At 46.5% G+C, this 20,079-nt stretch overlaps 1 protein-coding gene across 6 annotated transcripts in view; it reads right to left on the bottom strand.

The window, feature by feature from the left end:
* The window catches only part of PPP4R4 (protein phosphatase 4 regulatory subunit 4), a 134,028-nt gene extending 114,465 nt beyond the window's left edge, over positions 1–19,563 (bottom strand). For 2 of the 6 annotated variants that reach the window (XM_090033930.1, XM_090033934.1), the window contains exons 1-2: positions 18,858–19,560; positions 18,511–18,584 (exon numbers count right to left, since the gene is read on the bottom strand). In XM_090033930.1, coding sequence (XP_089890056.1) covers positions 18,511–18,584; positions 18,858–18,947 — 164 coding nt within the window. In that variant the 5' untranslated portion in view covers positions 18,948–19,560. Of the gene's footprint in view, positions 1–18,510; positions 18,585–18,857 lie in introns of all 6 variants that reach the window. The other 4 variants (XM_090033932.1, XM_090033929.1, XM_090033933.1 and 1 more) reach the window with 4 other exon arrangements.
* Between the last annotated feature and the right edge of the window lie 516 nt (positions 19,564–20,079).

The following is a 20,079-nucleotide window of genomic DNA, read 5'->3' as shown; positions in this document are numbered from 1 at the left end:
CCCAGGCACAGGGCAGGCAAGGAGCCACTTTCCCCACCCACCACACCACCCTGTAATCCGGTCCCACTGCCAGCCTGGGCCCCACAACGGCTCCAGCCTCGCCAGTCGGGGCTGCGTATGGCAATAGCAGCTGCGGCCCCTCCACTTGCCACACCGGGCAGTGTTTGCCACGGTCACCTCTGGGCTGCCCAGTGGGCGAGCTCTGGATGGGCAGCAGCAGCCAACACTGCCCGGTGCAGCAAGTGGGGGGGCCACAGCTGCTTCTGTTGATGGGCAAGCCGGGAGCCAGCTTGGAGCCTAAGCTGGCAGCGGGGCTGGGTTACAAGATGGCTCTGAGTGTGGGGAAAAGCGGCCCCTCGCTCACCCCATGGCCAGTGCCCCACACTGTAGCCACTTGCAGCCCACGTGGGGCTGCCTGTGCCTGCTCCAGACAGCCCTGCGTAGGCTGCAAGCACCTGCAGCAGGGAGTGCTGGCCATGGGATAGGCAAGGGGACACTTTTTCCCGCACTCAGCACCAGCTTCTTACCTGCTGGGAAGCAGGGGTCGAGGCTGTGCGCTGCCTCCTGCCTGTACGGGGGGGCTGGGGGGCATTGGGTGTGAGTGGATGCAGGAGCCAGCAGGAACACGGGGCCCACACTTGTGTCCCGGGGCCAGTGCCGGCGGGGCCCAGAGCAGGGTGGCAGGAGCGCAGGGTCACAGCCGGCAGGGGCTCTATGGAGCCGGGCCAGCTCCCCCCCCACCCTGCTGGTGCAGCCCAGCCCAGCTCCACAGACCTCTGCCAGCCTGTGCCCTACCGGTGCTGGCCTTGGGACACTGGTCCCAAGATGGTGACCAAGGGGCAGGGCACCTGTCAAGGGGCAGGACTACACATGCAGCTCTCGACAGCTTGCCAAAACTGGGTAAACAGCCCTCTGCCCGAGATAATTGCCTGCCTCTGGTCTAGATCATCCCTAGCTCCTCAGGGCACAATTTATTATTCAAGCACAAAACAAAGCTATTCCCCTGACCAAAGTAAGCAGCAAAACTCCAAGGCATTATACTTGCATCAGTCTCTCTCTCCCACCTCCAACACACAGCTCCATGCATTAGGGCCTGCCCACTTACTTGTACCTCCCCCCACCCCCAACAACTTAATAACATTGGATAATCACTCCATTAGTCTCAGATGGGATGTAATCAAGTAGTCACAGGCAAACCTGGGCCCAACTCCTCATTGGCTAGGGGCAGACATCCAAAAACCCTGAGCCTGAATTGATTCAATCTTTGCAGGTTAATCTAACCTGTGTAGCCTGAACCAAGAAGCAAATGAACAGACAGACATTGCCTCTGCACTGAAGAAAATGCAGGTACATGCCTGTAGTGGCTCAGGCTAGGAGCCGGGGAGGACATCTACAATGCACCCTCAGCTGCAGGGAAGCTGTGCTGGGGGCATGTGACCAGCCCCGGCAATAGCCTTAAGTAAACTGGCCAGGGAGGGGGTTTAATTCCCCCCTCCATGTCCTACAGACCTGAGCTGGGGTCTGCCTGATGCTCTCCCCTCACTGCTGCAGCAGCAGACACAGGGGCATAGCCAGACACTGGTCAGCATGCCCCCTCCCCACTTCCCTCAAGGCAGAGAGTGGATTTATTCCCCACTCTGCTCCTGGGGTTTGCCAGCCCTGGCCACTACTGCCAATCACTCTGAGTGGGGTGAGCACCAGAACAAGCTCCCTTCTACCAGATGCTGGAGAAAGGGGGGAAAATAACCCCCCTCCCTGACCCCTCACCGAAGGGGGCCCTGTCAGCCAGCCTCCGACCATCCCCCCATCCCTGCCGCTAGAACAGCAAGGGGGGAGCAACCCTGATGGGGGCAGCATCCTCTATTAGGGCTTCCCAGAGTGCAAGGCTCTTCCTGGCGGGGGGGGGGGAGGGGGTGGAGTGATCCGAGGTACCACAGAATACATGGGGCAAGCAGCGGTACTGGGCTCAGAGGGGGACCATAGCCCACCCAAGTTCCCCCTAGTGCCACTGCCACTTACCCCACTAAGTCTGCAGTATCTATGACTGCTCCACCCGCAGCGCAGCCCTGCTGCTGGAAAGGCTTGCACTCTGGTAAACCATGAGAGGGGCTGTTGCCTCATAACAGTCATTCCCCCATTGCCAGTCCAGCAGCAGGGATGAGGCACAGCCAGAGGCCAGCCGGTATGGCCCCCTTAAACAAGAGGAGAAGGGAGGGTTATTTCCCCACCTCCCTCCAGCATCTGGCAGAGAAGGCAGGGAGGAGGCTTAGTCTGCCACTTGCCCCGCAGAGGGAGCAATCGGTGGTAGGGAAGGCAGATCCTAGCAGGGGTCCCCCAGAAGCAGAGGGGCACAGGGGGGAATAAACCCCTCCCTGCCCCCTCTGCCTTGGGGAGCCATGCCCCCACCCTTGCCACTCTGGCAGCTCAGAGGGAGCACCAGGCAGACCCTGATACAGGTCCGCAGAATAGGGAGGGGGGGGAATTAACCACCCCCCTAACCAGTTCACTTCAGGCGACTGCCAGAGCCACACCCCTACTGCTGGAGCAGCAAGCAATGCCTGCTATGTCCATGCTGGTGGGATGGGGGAGGAAAGGGGGAAATAAACCTCTTCCCTTCCCTCTTCACCTTAGGGGGGCCAGCATCTGGTCACGTCCCTGCCCCACCCCACCCCCACCAGCTAGGTAGCAGAGGGACAGGGCCAGGGCTGCAGAGCATGATAGGAGACTCTGGTTTTAACTTAAACCAGCAAGGGGTCTGGGACAGAAGTTTCATAAACCTGTTTGAGCTTAATCAGTTATGTCTGATATTACATTCAAACAGGTTTATCTCAAACCAGTTTCAGCCATTTTGAAAAGTTTAGTGCACATAAACTAGTTATGTTCTGTTATAGGTTTAAACCAGTTTCTGCTCACTTAAACCAATTTATGTGTAACTTCTATCCCTAGTCTTAAAGAGTCAATCGTTCTGTGATGCTCTTCCACAATCCACAGTGTAACAATCATAAAAAAAAAGTCTCCATTTAAACTCCTTAATTTACTTTGCATAAGTTAGGTGATACTCATCCACTCAAAAGCAAAACTAAATGTACACTACTCAGCTACAAAGTTGGATAGCTTTTAGGGAAAAAATATGAAAATGTCTAGAGAACCTCAACAAGATGCCTTTTGAGGTTCCTCCGAGCCCAAAATAAAACCTCACCAGAAGAGTCTGAAGAGCTGATATATACTAATTAAATTCTTGCAAGAAGCAGGGATTTCTTAGGGTGATATCTTTTATTGGACCAACAATGTAGTTAGAAGAAAGTTAGACAAGCTTTCAAATAAATGCAAGACATTCTTCTTCAGGTCTTGTCCTTCTCCCAACTATGTTGCTGATCCAAAAAAATATATCACCCTAAAGAATCATTGCCTCTCACATAATTTCTGGACCATCATGACTTTAACATCACTCATACTACTGTAACAATTAAGTTATTCAAGCTTCTGATGTAGACCTGGCTGGAGGGTCGCACCCAGAGAGTCGTGGTGGATGGGTCGGTTTCGACCTGAAAGAGTGTGGGCAGTGGGGTCCCGCAGGGCTCGGTGCTTGGACCGATACTCTTTAATGTCTTCATCAGCGACTTGGACGAGGGGGTGAAATGTACTCTGTCCAAGTTTGCAGATGACACTAAGCTATGGGGCGAAGTGGACACGCCGGAGGGCAGGGAACAGCTGCAAGCAGACCTGGACAGGTTAGACAAGTGGGCAGAAAACAACAGAATGCAGTTCAACAAGGAGAAATGCAAAGTGCTGCATCTAGGGAGGAAAAATGTCCAGCACACCTACAGCCTAGGAAATGACCTGCTGGGTGGCACGGAAGTGGAAAGGGATCTTGGAGTCCTAGTGGACTCCAAGATGAACATGAGTCGGCAGTGTGACAAAACCATCAGAAAAGCCAATGGCACTTTATCGTGCATCAGCAGATGCATGACAAATAGGTCCAAGGAGGTGATACTTCCCTTCTATCGGGCGCTGGTCAGACCGCAGCTGGAGTACTGCATGCAATTCTGGGCGCCGCACTTCAAGAAGGATGCGGATAACCTGGAGAGGGTCCAGAGAAGGGCCACTCGTATGGTTAAGGGCCTGCAGGCCAAGCCCTACGAGGAGAGATTAGAGAAACTGGACCTTTTCAGCCTCCGCAAGAGAAGGTTGAGAGGTGACCTGGTGGCTGCCTATAAGTTCGTCAGGGGGGCACAGAAGGGAATTGGTGAGTATTTATTCACCAAGGCGCCCCCGGGGGTTACAAGAAATAATGGCCACAAGCTAGAAGAGAGCAGATTTAGATTGGATATTAGGAGGAACTTCTTCACAGTTCGAGTGGCCAAGGTCTGGAACGGGCTCCCAAGGGAGGTGGTGCTCTCCCCTACCCTGGGGGTATTCAAGAGAAGGTTGGATGTGTATCTAGCTGGGGTAATGTAGGCCCAGCACTCTTTCCTGCTTATGCAGGGGGTTGGACTCGATGATCTATTGAGGTCCCTTCCGACCCTAGCATCTATGAATCTATGAAAAAAAAAAAAGGAAGAAATTTGCTTGAAAATGGAAGACAATTCCTTAAAGAACAAGGAGTCTTCCACTACCTCTAAACCAAGGGTGTCAAACACAAGACCTGTGGGCTGGACCCAGCCCAGTTGCTTGATCAACCCCATGTGCCAGCCCAAGGCCTGGCCCTGGTCCCATGCACTGCATGGACTAGACTCGATACCACACACCCTGCATGCAGCAGAAGGAGGTGACCTCAGGCCCATACTATATACAAAATCCAACCACACCAGCCCTATGCACTCTGGGACAAGTCCAGATCAGTCCATGCCGAACCACTGTGGTGGGCCAGTCTGGCAGTGCACGCTGTATCCCAGCCTCCTGTGCCATATGCAGCAGGGGCAGCCAGTCCAGCCCTACATACCACATGCAGCACGTGCCAACCCTAGCCTGCATGGAGTTTGCACTATGTGGATGCACAGGCTGCACCTGGAATTGCACATAGCACAGGCTACATAGGTAACCCTAGACCAACCTCCTGTGCTGCCTGCAGTGTTGCAGGCAGTGTTCATGCTGGCACTGGCATGCAAGGTCAGCATGAGGTACCTGAACAGCAACCCCTGGGGCCAGTGCATGCTGCACATGAATTGGATCCATCACTGCATGCCCTGAACAGGTGGTCAGTGCTCCAGCCCACAGAACAGCCAAGAGACCTTCATCAGGCCTGCGGAGTCAGAAAGGTTTGTCACCCCTACCGTAAACAAATATTTAAGAGTCCTGAAAATGTATTAAGTGGCACAACAAAGACCTTTTAGAAGCATTAAAGACAAATTCTAATTCTCATTCCAAAGCATCTTCCTGATATTTCCAATACTCTCTTGAAAGGATGTCGGACTAACCTCGCCATATGCATCTTAGGAGATGCTGGATAAACAAGATTTGCTTCATAAGCCAGATTCCCATCTCATCCCTTTGTATACTCCCCCAATTTAAATATCTTAAGTCTCTTTCTTATTTTTTTCTTATAGCTTTTCAAGGTTGTTTTTGAGATGTACATCTCTGTTACCACATTCAATCCAAAAAAGAAAGCTTTGGGAAGAATATTTGAGGAAAGTTAAAATTACAGGACAAATGAAGGCAAAATTGTAGCATCTATGCTTACCAGAATAATTTCTCAGGAAAAAAATAAGACTGCTTCTCAGTAAATATATGGGTGGCGCACAGAAGTTATTAAATCCAAAGCTACAAACTCCAGCCCTGAACTGTGAATCTGTGCAAAGTGGTTCTCAGATGGCCTGCCTTCTGTACTTGTTCTGCAGGTTGTCTATGAGACAACAGGTATCATATCACCTCTGGTCCCAGGCCAAAGAAGTATGTTTAGCTACAGCTAATTGTGCCTCCCATCCCACCACTCCCAGCCCAAACATAAAATGGACAAAAAGAACAATTTTAACTTAGTTTCATAGTTTCTAGGGTCGGAAGGGACCTGAGCAGATCATCTAGTCCGACCCCCTGCCATAGCAGGAAAGAGTACTGGGGTCAAACGACCCCAGCAAGGTGTTCATCTGACCTCCTCTTAAACACCCCCAGGGTAGGAGCCTGCACCACTTCTCTTGGAAGTTGGTTCCAGACTAGCCACCCTGACCGTGAAGTAGCACCTCCTGATATCTAACCTAAACCTACCCTCTGCTAGCTTGTGACCGTTATTCCTGGTCACTCCAGGCCATGCTCGGGGAAACAGTGACTCCCCCAATGCCTGCTGATCCCCCCTGACTAGTTTATAACAGGCCACGAGATCCCCTCTCAGCCTTCTCTTGTGGAGGCTGAACAGGTTCAGATCCCGTAGCCCCTCCTCATAGGGCCTGCCTTGCTGTCCCCTGATCATGCAAGTGGCCCTCCTCTGGACCCTCTCCATTCTGTCCACGTCCCTCTTGAAGTGTGGCGCCCAGAACTGGATGCAGTAGTCCAACTGTGGCCTGACCAGTGCCGCACAGAGAGGAGGATCACCTCTTTGGACCTGCTCGAGATGCATCTGTGGATGCATGACAAGGTACAGTTGACCTGCCTAACTGCCTCCCCACACTGCCAGCCCATGTTCATCTTGGAGTCAATTATGACTCCAAGATCCTTTTCCGCCTCCGTGCTGACAAAAGGGGAGTTCCCCGACCTGTAGGTATGGTGCCGGTTGTGCCTCCCCAGGTGCATCACCTTGCACTCGTCTGTGTTGAATCCCATCCTATTCTCATCCGCCCACCCTTGTAACCTGTCTACGTCTGATTGTAGCCTGTTACTTCCTTCTAGTGTGCCCACATCCCCCCACATCTTAGTGTCATCAGCAAATTTGAACAGGGTGCATTTTACTCCCTCGTCCAAATCACTGATGAAGATGTAGAACAGTGCGGGCCCGAGGACCGAGCCCTGCGGAACCCCACTGCCCACGTCCTTCCAGGTCGAGAAGAACCCATCCACTACCACCCTCTGGGTGCGGCCCTCTAACCAGTTGGCGACCCATTTGACTGTGTGGGCGTCTACACCACAGTCCCCCAGTTTCTTAATGAGAACGGGGTGAGAGACAGTGTCAAAAGCCTTCCGGAAGTTCAGGAAGACTATGTCCACTGCTACCCCTGCATCTAATGATCTGGTGATCTGATTGTAAAAGGCCACCAGGTTGGTCTGACAGGACCTGCCACTGATGAACCCGTGTTGGTTGCCCCTAAGCATGCAGTCCCCTGCTGGCCCCTCCTGGACGTGTGCCAGAATAATTTTCTCGAACAGTTGGCCTAGGATCGAGGTAAGACTAACTGGCCTATAGTTTCCCGGGTCCTCCTTCCTGCCTTTTTTGAAGATGGAAACCACGTTGGCCCTCTTCCAGTCCTCCAGCACCACTCCTGAGCACCACGAGTGCTCGTAAAGCCGTGCCAGGGGTCTTGCAATGACCTCGGCCAATTCCTTTAGAACTCTAGGGTGGAGATCATCCGGACCGGACTTGAATATGTCCAGCCCCTCCAGAAGCTCCCCAACTAAATCCTCACTAACGCTTGGCCCAGGTGTGCCTCCCCCAGGGCCCGAGGGGGACCCAGCAGGGAGGTGACTGTTCTGGTCCCTACTTAGGAAGACAGAGGCAAAGAAATCATTAAACACGTTAGCTTTGCCGTCTGGTGTGACGACCAAGTTTCCCAATGTGTCCTGCAAGGGCCCCACATTACCTGGGACCTTCTTTTTACCCCCTATGTATTTAAAAAAGGACTTCTTATTGTCCTTACTCTGGGAAGCTAGTCCCAGTTCCATCTCTGCCTTGGCCTTCCTAACTACCCCCTACATCCCCGAGCAAATAGTCCTCCCTGGTGATGACCCCTTCTTTCCATTGGGTGTAAGCCTCCTTTTTAGCAAGGAGACATTCCCAGATGCTTTTGGTGAGCCATGGAGGCTTGTGTGCTCTCCTGCTACCTTTGATCCTCGTTGGGATTACCTTCCTTTGGGCTTGGAGGACTGTCTCCTTAAGGAGCGACCATTCTCCTTGAACACCTGGCTCCCCCACCCTCCGGGACCTCAGCGCTTCTCCAACTATCCTCCTTAGCTCGCTGAAGTTTGCCCTCCTAAAATCTAGGGCCGCTGCCTTACTGCATGCCTTTGCCACCTTGCGCTGGATGGTGAATTCCAGCAGGCGATGATCGCTGTCACCCAGGTGGTCGAACACCCGTAGCCCCCTCACCAGGTCATCACCCGTGGCCAGCACTAGGTCCAACAAGGCGTCTCCCCTGGTGGGACTGTGCACCTCCTGGGTTAGATGGAGGTCCTGCACTCTGGCCAAGAACCTATGTGAGTGTTCAGACCTGGCTAACTGTTCTTCCCAGCAGATGTCTGGGAAGTTCAGGTCACCCATGACTACCACATCCTTAGCCTTCACTACCTCTGTGAGCTGACCCAAGAATTCCTGGTCAAGCTCTTCTCCCTGGTTGGGAGGTCTGTAGTAGACTCCCACCATTAAGTCTCTTTCCCCTCGACTGCCTTGTACTCTAACCCAAAGCACTTCAGAGTGCCCCTCCCCTGACTCCTTGCTAATTGACGAGGATGTGTATTCCTCCTTAATGTACAGTGCCATGCCCCCACTTCTCTTTCCTATCCTATCCCTCCTGTACACCCTATAGCCCTTGACATTCACCGCCCAATCATGCACTGAGTGCCATCATGTTTCTGTGATCCCCACTATGTCCGGGCTGGAATGAGAGGTGGACATACAATGTACTTGCGTACATTTTAGCTACTATAATTGTATCCAAAATTATGATGAATCTCTTGTATTAAAAAATAAATCCTCAACATGCCCCTGAATAAAGAAAAGCTGAGAAAAACAGTTGGGCGATTATCCACGTAGAGATGGAAGGCCTGCCTTAAATGCCAGTGAGATACAGCCTTCCTAGAAAATACGCTGGCCATACCGATCAATTTAAAGCACCAGAATAAGTGTTCTGGCTAAAGCTGTAGATTCATGAGCAATGGGTGAGGACAATAAAATGGAAAAATTACTCTGGGGAGACCAAATTAACATTATAGCTCACTAAAGTTGTGGTCAATTTTGCTCAGTTGTACGTTATTTAAATGAAGGTGTTATTATTACCATAGAAGCTACGGACATTTGAAAAGCTCAAGGCAGAATCGATGCAAGTTATGCAGTTTTCTGTAAATGGCATAGTTTAGATCAGTAGCGAACAGAACACACATTCGCCCTTTGGTGGGAAAGGGGACTTGCGAGGGGGGAGGCAGCGGGACAAATCTTAGACTGGATTCTGCCATTTTTAAACCAGCCTGTGTGTACCAAACTTCTGTTCTGTTATGGGTATAGACCATTTTTGTGTGATAAACTTCTGCTGTGTTATGGATATAGACCAGTTTCCAATCACTTATGCTGGTAAAAGTGTGATGTACACAATCCAAAGGAAAGAAAATGGTATGAACAGTTAACACTTTCCTATATGCAGTACATTAAAAGCAGAACTGGAAGAAAGATAAAGAGGTCTAATTACAGTCTTCATCCTCAGGACAAAATCATATCTGCAATAAGCAGGAACAACTCCCTTCATGCCTGCTTATACCCACACATCATACCTGAATCTGACCTTTCCACCTCATCCAACTGATAAGCACAGTAAACAAAGCTAAAACTGAACAAAGAACCTTGTACAATATACTTTTTAATTTGGGGATTAAATCCATGTTGTACTAAGCTCCTATGAACAGTCAAGACAAAGAATGCAATGACTAAGAAACCACCTATTTGTTGTGACCAAAGGGTTCAGTTAGGCCAAGGTGTGCATTGTAATCCATTTACATTACAGGGATAAAGGACCAAAGTATCTTTAGCAATAGTTAATAAGTTTAGTAAAGCACAGCAATTTAATTTGCTCCTGCTGTGAACTGAGATGACTGACAAGCAATGACTCAGCTAAGCTGTACATTACATGATCAGAATGCACAGCTATCCAATATTAACAAATAAAGGAAAATTCCTGATACAACCATTATCAAGACATAGCAGTGAGCTTTATCATTATGTGCAATTTTTAAAATCCTTCTTAATATTAACCTTTAGCATGCTAAACTTTCTTTTAGGTGGAACCACTGGGTTGCATGAAATATTAGGTGTTACTTGATGTAACACAAGATTATGCTCTTCTATGAACAGGACACCTTTTACCTAGGGGCTGGTTAGAAATACTCAAGCAGCACTTTTTGTCCTTTTCTTCACTATTTGTCTTACTCTAACTCATAAACAAAGTCATACTTTCTCTTCATAGAACAGGTTTCACCTGCATGTTCTACCAGGAGTTAATATTCCATAAGAAAGAAATAGATGTTCTTAAAATGTACCTTCCATAAGGAGTTCAATAGGGTTATTAAAGAGAAGAGCAATTTTAGGAACTCTGACAGCCACAAACAAGGAAGTTTACTTAAAAGATGGAGCCATAAAATTCAGCTAACCCATATTTCCAAATGGTGAGACAGCTAGGTAGCAAAAGACAGAGCTACATCTCAGACTGGCGAGTTCTGTTCAAAGGCTGTTTGGAAAAAATTAATGTGTACTAAAAGAAATCTGAAGTGTAAATTTAAAATGTCACTGAAACATGAACTATTTAAAATGCAACGGAATTTTATCTTATTACACATCTTGAGTGCTCCCATACCTGTGGTTTCTAGAAATCAATAGTTTTTTCTATTTTCCAATTAATAAAGTATTTGTTAAAGTCTTCTTCTGAGAAATAAGCCCTATCTTTCAGTGTTCCAGCAGCATAAATCTTAGGATTTTAAACAATTTTAAAATTTTCAACCTTGAGATTCTGGAGTACCTTACAGTTTGACAGGGCATTTTTGCCACTATCTGGAATTTACCTGTTAATTCTAATAAATGTCCTTGCAACAGAAATGCAAGGGCATGAAAAAGTTTTATTTTCTTTCCTGACTTATATTTCTTTTTTGTTTTATCGCACACAAAAAAAACTTTGGATGAAAACTTAAGGTGGGGGTGGCTGTGTCACTGTTCCATTGCTCAAATTTCAATGTTGATGATTCCCTTACTCAATAAAGCAGTAAGTCTCAACCAGCATACCACAGCAACCTGGGGTCCCTTGAGATCTTTTCAAGGGTGCCATGGGGTTCCATGAAGTGTTAACACTATTAAGTACACAAATATGACTCATAAGATCAACCAAGAGAGTTCAAATAGGAATCCATAATGTTAAGAACATTCTGACCTGTTCTGTTCTTTCTGAGTTCTATGCAACAGAAAAAATGTTCTAATATTTTGCTGTAGTCAAAAAAAAACAAAAACAAAAAAGTCAGGAGCCAGCATTTTTCGAGGGGTGCCTTGAGATAATATGGGGCGTCTCGAATCTAAAAAAGTTGAGAATCACCGCACTAGAGGAAGAACTGCCTGAGAAGAGGAGCTCTATTATTCTTATCTTTGTGTTTCAGAATTTTTTTGAAAGAATGCAAAGAAAAAGTGCTCCAAATTTAAATAGGACAACTGTATTATTCTAACTCACATTATAATAAATCATTGTACAGAGTTTTTTTTTAAATAAATAAAACTACTAGCATGCACGACAACCTCTACATAAATAAAGTCCAATAGAACTGATCAACCTTAAGAAAAATGTAAATTCCAGTAATGATTTCTCAAATCTTCGGATTTCTGTTTACTTGACACCAAATTAAGTTTCAGAACTACAGCAAAAAAATTTGAGCCATAAGACTTGACAACTCTAATACCAGTATTTAAAGATGATGTTTAGAGATTACTATCTGGCAGATTAAATAAAAACTAGCAAAATTATTTCATGTCTCATTCCTAATTACTATAATATAACAATCATAGGCATATATCACATCTTTGAATATCAGTTCCTGGAGCTGTGGGGTAATGTCATAAGCGCAGCTCAATAAAGCAAACGCCTACCATGACAATGAGGTCATGCTTGCAAAGTAAAGCTATAAAATATGAATAAATCACAAAGAATCAGCAGAAAACCTAAAGCTATAGCTCAGAGGACTCATACATTCCTCTGTGCATCATGATAAATGGGGCATTAACTCCAAGACCACTGCTTGGGCAACTTCATCTAACCTACTCAGTCAAGAAGATACCTAGACACAGAAAAGTCCTTGCTGACACCTAGTTTATCTCCGGGGGGGGGGAAGCAGGGAAGGCAGCTCATCTCTCTCCATGGGCAACTTGTGCCTCCCAAGTTAGGGGGGCACCAGATCGCAGACATGGGGGGTCCCCCAGCAGCCAATCCCCGAGCCAGCAGCAAAACCAGAAGTGCATTTCCGGTGGCACTTCCAGTTTCGCAGCTGGTGCTTCCAGGGGGTACACAGCCAATCTCAGGGGGTGCACGTACACCCACATGCACCCCCTACACATCACCAAAGTCTCTATCCTACGACAGGGGATGGAAACAGGCCCAATGCAATTGATGTCTGCCTGAGTGGCCCTTTTCCTGCCATCAGCTGTAATACGAGATGGGTCTTGGCACAGGAAACATCATGCTGTGGTATGTGTATCACTCCATATTGCCTTATGCTGGACCTGTTTTTAATCCTCAGTATCAGGAAAGTTTAAAGAAGTATAAGCTAGGTGCTGCACAAAGTGGAATTTATACCTCAAAAATGGATTTCCTTCCTCTCGGTCATTATGAAACACAATGTTTGGTGATAACATGCTAATAGAAGTACTTTCAGATTTGCCAAAAGTGCACAGCTTTGATCCACTCTTTGCAAAAGTATCAGTTCCTGCCCAAATTCCAACAAAGGTCATTATATTCTCTCTAAGCTCCCCTGGGAACATTCCATTAAATTTAATATTCTTCACTTCCTGTCAAATTCCTGAATAGTTCTTCTACTCCTTACTTTCCCAAAAAAGTGTTGTAAGTAGTATAACTAGACAGTGTTTCCAATTGCAAAAATATTATTAGGTAAAAGGTTTTATAGAAGTGGGAAATGAACCAGCAGTCTGTTTTTTATGGAAAATAATATTAGTATATATTTACAGTAGTATATGTACAAAATTGTATGTCCACTGAGCAGTCATCTCAGGATGAATTGTGCAACTGTTAAAAATATAACAAAGTGAATATCAGAACCTAAACAAAAAACAGCATAGCAAAACCAACATCAGCCACCTAATTTATACATCCAAATAAATGGACCAGGAGTTAAACTTTGATATCTTTATACTGCAATTTGCATGTGATCCCTGTGTGGATTCCGTCATGTAGGGATGAAAAATCTCCATGTGTATCAAAAAGTCTTCCATTAATAGTGCTTCTGTAAGCCAGGCAGGTGTCCCATGTATTGGAACTGGCCAAGTGCTCTTCCTCTAATCTCACAGATAGTCCAAGAGGCTCAATGACAGGGAAAAAAAGCATCCATACCACAACCTCAGATCCCTATGCAGAAACTCCTCCTCACAAAAGCAGTTTTACAATGTATACTATATCACATCCACCCCATTCTTTTGAGGATTCTCAGGCAAATGCAAGCAAAGGAGGAAGCTGCAACAGTTTTTCCTTTCCCTTCTACTCAGTATTTAGTTGTTTCTCTAGAGCAGTGTCCTGCCCTTGTCTCAGGGCACTTGAAAAAAGTTTCTCTTAAAGACCTCAGTATCTCTGACTTTCAGGGGCCAAAAAGTGGGAAAAAAAAAACCACTGTTACATTTTGTTACTATTTCTATTGGCTCCTCTGCTGCATTTTAAGAGTAGCAAAGGTAAATTTTTAGGAAAAATAGCAGCTCAGAAATAATTTGAGAGACATGCTCTATTTCTAGACTTTTGTTTCGCTAACTTCTTATATAGGAATTAATTTGCATAACAGAACCAACATCAGCCACCTAATTTATGTATCCAAATAAATGGACCAGTAGTTAAACTTTCATATCATTTATACTGCAATTTATAAAACAGGGAAAAAAGATAAGCTACAATCACGTAAGTGCCTAAGAAAATAAAGGAACAAAGAGAAAGAAGGTTTTTGTAATGTTAATATTTGCTGTTTCCTGGTAAAGCTAAGAGGATATTTTGCTACTGTGCTAAATGCTACAATTGACTCTTTCAAAATCCTGTGTAGGCACCATAGTCACAAGTTAGGAAGTCTAGATATTGCAGCAGTGTTGCCAGCCCTCAGGATTCCACTTGCAATATTTGGAACTTATCTTAAAATTCCAACTCCTGTATTTAGATGCTTACATAAGAATTTCAGCTTTCATTTAAAAGATAATTAGTTGCTAAACCTCACAAAGCAGGGAAAAGCTTGACAACATGAGGTCTAAAGGTTAAAAAGCAAGCAGGCAAATAAAAAACCCAATTTCATTCTTTTAAAATCTTATTATTTTTTACAACTTACGGTGAGGCAAAACTCTGAATGGATAAAAGCTGAGGAAAATTTGAGAATACTCCAAGTGATCTGAGATGACAGCATTAAAATTATGACAGTTATTGTGTTTATACAAACATACCAAGTTCTAAGAACTATTCTTTCTCATCTGTAAAAAATGTTTTGATTATTTTGCATACAATATTCTTCTGTGTTAAATACTTCAAGAAAATAATATTTCTTGCCATTTTTTTTTTTTTAAGGTGATGCTTCCTGCTGCAAAGTATATTCCCCAAAACAGTGCATAATTAAATCATCCAACTTGATAACACATTATTTCTCTATAGTTTTGAATATGACAAAAATGTCAAGGCCTGGAAGCTTCCAAAACTAAGTAGCATAAACAAACAAAAGCAGCTGAATACAATGCATGCAGTAACGTAAGATAATTAGAAAAATATCACTGAATGCTTCAGAAAACAAGCCACAGACCACTATGTATACAGATGACTGATACTTCCCCCCAAACCAAACCAAATTTATCTGGGACAAAGAACACAACATTTTACTATTGGCATTAACCCTCGGAGGAGTACATTGCAATATTTACAGACCATTATAAGAAAGTCATTAGTTGTGCACAGCACTGTCATATAGGCTTGCATTATCACTATTTTACAAATGTAGAAACAGCTTTCTGAATTCTGGTACCTTCAAGGATCTGTGCCCTAGCCTTTCACTGCATTTCCTATTAGGTGTCTACATCACATTTATTTCAATGGAAGTTATCCTCCTAAATACCTTGAGTCAGTTGCCCAGGTCCAAGGGACAATCTCTTTCAGGGATGATTGCCAGAGGTTAACAACAACCTCATCTGCAGCCACAACCTTACTTCATCAGGCCTTACTGAACTTAAATTATCACTGTAAGCACAGGCAGAACCAGTTATTGAAAACCTGATTCTCCAAACTAGAGTGAGTGCTCAACCCCAGGCTGGGGAGCCAGGTCATCCAGCCCATGGGGCTGCCCACAGGTCCAGAAATTTGGTGACGGGAGCTGTGGCAATTAGCAAATCACTGCCCCTCCACCAAATTTCCAAGATCCACATGACTGGATCAGGCCTTTGCCACTATCCACCCAGATTGGACCCACGGGCCAAATCCAGAGTATGGATAAACCTGGCACCGCTCATACAGCCCATCGGGTGAAAATGTTGGGCACCACTGCTCCAAACCAATGCTAAAATATTCTCCAAAAGTCAGAATTTTAATTTTCTACAGTGTGCATGTTCTCAGGAACTATTTGCATAGTGAGAGCTTTACCTCCAATAATAGTATTTTTATAGCAAAAATTGTCCTTTTGTAGAAGAACACAGACACATAACAGACAAAGTTTCAAATGATTTGGAGGTAAAAGAAAAAAAAAATGTTCATGTTCATTGCACCAAACTGTAATTACAATAAAGCAACATCCTCATGAAAGTAAAATGTTACCATAGGCAATTTTATGTATATTGCAATAGTACCTTGAGACCACAGCCAGGGATTGAGGCTTTATTGTACCGTGAGTTATATTCGCATATAATGAATAGACAAAACTACAGAGTTTATAAAACAAATATAAGATAACAGACAACTAGTGCAGAGAGATAAACAGATCGGGAGAGTGGGGGGGTGACAAATACACTAGATGTTCAGAAAAGTGTTTTTACAAATTGTGACAACAAGAAGGGAAGACTATGTTGTTAAATTTATGAGAACAAAGTGAATGGAACATCATCACAGACATAGTACAGAAGAAACTCAATGACAGAAAATAAAGCAAGTTATGCATCAGAAACCCTTAGATAACTAAAAGGAAAGTATTACTCTTCCCAAGAAAAGTGACAATATATTTAAATATAAATTAGTGATTTGGTACCAAAGGACTTGGGAGAAAGGACTCTGAAAATCAAAACCGCTCCTCTGAAACACAAAAATAATCTCACACAGAAGATTATAAAAACTGTAAAACGTAAGAAGGATTGCAGTGAGAATATCCAGTTGCTGCTCTCACTCTTAAAAATACTTATTATTAAGTGTTCGTATCGCTGTAGCACAATACTCCTCAGCCAGAAGCTGTACGAGCACATTACCACTAAGGGGTATACCCTTTAGTAGTAGTCTTTAGTTGCAGAATCAAGGTCAAAGAAAAATCAGAGACACTGTGAATGATAGGGCAGGAAGAATGCAATCATACCATCAGATTTTGATATACCCCTAATTAAAAAACCCTTGACACCTATTTATTAGATAGATACATAGATAGATAATGAATCACGCATCTCCACCAAGCATTCACAGCCATCATTAAACTGACTAATTTCTCATAAATATCAGTGCCACTAAAATGGATCTAAAGGTGAGAGTTTTATGAGGAAAAGGCAGTGGAGTCTTTTAGATAAGCTAAGCGAGTATGTTTTATGCACTAGGGACAGCATGGAATAAAGCACATACATATCTGTGCAAGAAGCTGACAAATGGCAGAAGAAAGCTTACAGCACTGGCAGAGAGGAGTAAGTGGGGGGGAAAAAACGTGACATAATAGATAAAAATGCAGAGAGAGAGAATACTCCTCCTAGTATAGACTGATCCCACTTCAGCTCTGGGGCTGATGGATTATAATCAGACAAAGAGGGGCAGTTTTTCCTACAGTACTGAATGGCAAATGCTTACACTGGAGTAATGCACACCCCTGAGAGTTTCAATGCAGAAAGCGATTCATCCTCTCGCAAAAGCTTATCAAGTAGAAATGAAAGTAACTCTCAGGACTACACCCAGGCAGATACACAAACTTCATTAAAAGGAAAAGAATGCGTACTCAGAACAGCTATTCAGGTAGTAAGAAAGATGAGAAAGTCAAGGAGAGTGCAAGCTTAGGCTGAGAAGCAATTACTGGCAGTAAGATGAAAGATGCTCAGGGGAACCTCTTTTTTACCCTTTAACCAGGCAATGCTCCAGTACTGACATACTGTTGGAAACATGACCTTTAATCAGGAAAGAAACAAAAAAATTTGCCACAATGCAGTAAAGAAGGGAAAAGACTGCCAACTGATACAAGATAAGGAACTAAAACCTTAAGTACTACTCTGGCTCCAATCCTGGTTCCGCTGGGCTTCAATTAGAGTCAAAAGGACTACTCATGTATGCAGGGACCATTCTGCATTAGTACATGTTTCAAGATCAGACCTTTAATAATCAAAAGATTGAAGCTTTAAAAGATGAAAAAAATATTATTTGAAGTAGAGCAGGTGGACAAAAGTGTTCCTCTAAAAATGCTGCCAACACAAAAAAAAAAAATTTAAAATCAAGACCAAGCACAGACTCATAGGAGTACTAAAAATAGGAGAATAGACCAACTGGAAAAAAGGTTGCAGCTGGCTCTCCAATTACTGAGTATTGTATAAAAATGTATATTCAACTCAAAATCCTACAGGACAGCTTCTCCTTTCAAAAATGAAAGAAATGACAACTGCAGCAAAGTCAAAAGAGATCCTAGTTTTTAAAATGTAAGACATGTAACAGTGAATAGTCATTTATGGACCTAGAAAAAAGGGAGTGCAATGAGAAATAAGAAAATGTTTAAGCATTAAAATCACTATTACAGAGTCATTTCTTTGGACTGCAAAACTGAACTCTACCAGAGTTTCTTTCTTTATGGGGTCGGGACAGATGCAATTAAGTCAGATCAGCTTCCCCGTCAGTATGCTGTATGTTCATGCTCTACAGCAAACGTGAAGTCAGTGAAGGATTGCTCTCATTAAGACCAGCATCCAGTGACCCTGATAAAACCAATGGCAGGAGGAAAAAAAAAGAAGTGTAACTCAGTGGTGGTGAGGGCCATTTTAGGAAAGGTACGCTGGTAAGTCTGTAAGGGCATCCCTATCCAGTGTCAATTGGTATAAGCTTAACAAAAAGCACTAAGCAAGGATACATATTTCCTCTCTGTTCTTAAGGTACCAACAAGAAAAATAAAGCCATTTTACCAACAAAAAGAAAAAAGGCTGCCAAGCAAGGAGAATGAAGTCTAACAAAGACGGGTTGCATGCAAGGTGGGCAGCCAGATTTCAAGAGGCCAGTTAGGAAATACCTGAGCAGGTAAACAGCCCTCTCAATATCATTGAGTTCTTCGTCCACGGTCAGCCTCTCTATTTCTTCTGGGGTCTGCCAGGGGGAGACACAAGGCACAAGCTGACACGGCCTGACAGCTACTGTCCTGCTTTCGGCTTCTTAGAGCGCCCCCCCCAACCGCCCCAGAGCCGGCTGCGGGCATTTCACTAGAGGCGAGACTCGACAGAGGAGCCGGAGCTGGGGCCGGGGCCGCGGCCGGGGCGCAGGGCCGAGCCCGGTCCTCAAGTGCCCGTAACCCCGCGCTCTGCCCCGCCCCGCCCCCAGCCCGCTCCCTGCAGCGGCCGCCGCCCCCCGGCGCAGCGCTACCTTGAGGCTCCTGCGCACGGGCCGCTCGATGATGGTCAGCTCCTGCAGGTCCTCGATGTAGCCGAACAAGTTGCCGTGGCCCGGCTCCATGGCGGCGGCCGGGACGGGGAGCGGGAGGAGGAGAAGGAGGATCGGCCGCAGCCAGCCGGCCCCACGCCGCGCTGCGCCGAGCCGCCCTCACATGGCGCGTGGGGCTGGGGCGTGGGCCACCCCCGGCCGACGCGGCGCTGGGGAGGCGGGGGCTGAGCAAGCGACGGCGCGAGGCGGCCCCGGCCCCGCACGGAAACTTTCTGGGCTGCCTCAGTGCGGGCGGCACCTGCGGGGAGTGGCGGGCGCCGGCATCCCCCGCCCTAGCGCGGGGCCAGGGGCCATGCGTGGGCGCTGCCTCCTGTCCCCGCCGCCGCCGCCGCCGCCGCCGCTCGACGCCCCACAGCAGCGGCGCCGCCGGTCGTCAGGGCAACGCAGCGCTACAGCAGCCGCCGCGGGGCAAAAGACCTCCCCTCGCGCTGCAATTCCCGAACGCGCAGGCGGCAACACGCCCGGCCCGGGCAGCGTCGCCTCAGCTCTGCCAGTCGCCCGCGTGCACGCGCAGGCCGCGCTTCTCCCGCGCGCCGCGGTGCCGCCCCCTCAGGCGCGCGCGGGCCTGTGGTGCGCGCTCCCGGCCTGCATCGGCTCTGCGGGAGGCAGGAAGCGCCGCCCCCCAGCGCGTGTCCGGGCGCTGCCCGCAGGGTGGCATTTCGCGTCTCACACACACCCACACACACGGTGGGACTCTTCACGTCTCACACGGTTTACACACACACACGCACGTTGGAACTCTTCACATCTTGTGGTTTCCACACATGCAGTGTTGGGACTCGCGCACGCGCTCTCAAGTACACACACACCCACACGTTGGGACTCTTCATGTCTCTCAGTTTTCACACACACACACACAGTGTTGGGACTACAGGGCTCACACTGTCTCTGTCTCTCTCTCACATGCACCCTCACATGTTGGGACCATTCACCTCACAGTGATGTTCACCTACACTGTCGCACTCCAACTCTCTTAAAAACACACACATTAGGACTCTTCGCATCTCAGTTTTCTCTCACGTACACGCACAATGTTGGAAGTCTTCATGTTTCACAGTTTACACACATACGTGTTGGGACTCGCTCTACATCTCACACAGGGTTTTCAGTGTCTCCCCCACACGCACGCACGTGTTCACACAAC

The sequence above is a fragment of the Crocodylus siamensis genome, chromosome 2 (genome assembly GCF_052110815.1).
Source record: "Crocodylus siamensis isolate JL-2025a chromosome 2, ASM5211081v1, whole genome shotgun sequence".
In the NCBI taxonomy this organism is placed as follows: domain Eukaryota; kingdom Metazoa; phylum Chordata; order Crocodylia; family Crocodylidae; genus Crocodylus; species Crocodylus siamensis.
This window is presented reverse-complemented; position numbering and strand designations above follow the sequence as displayed.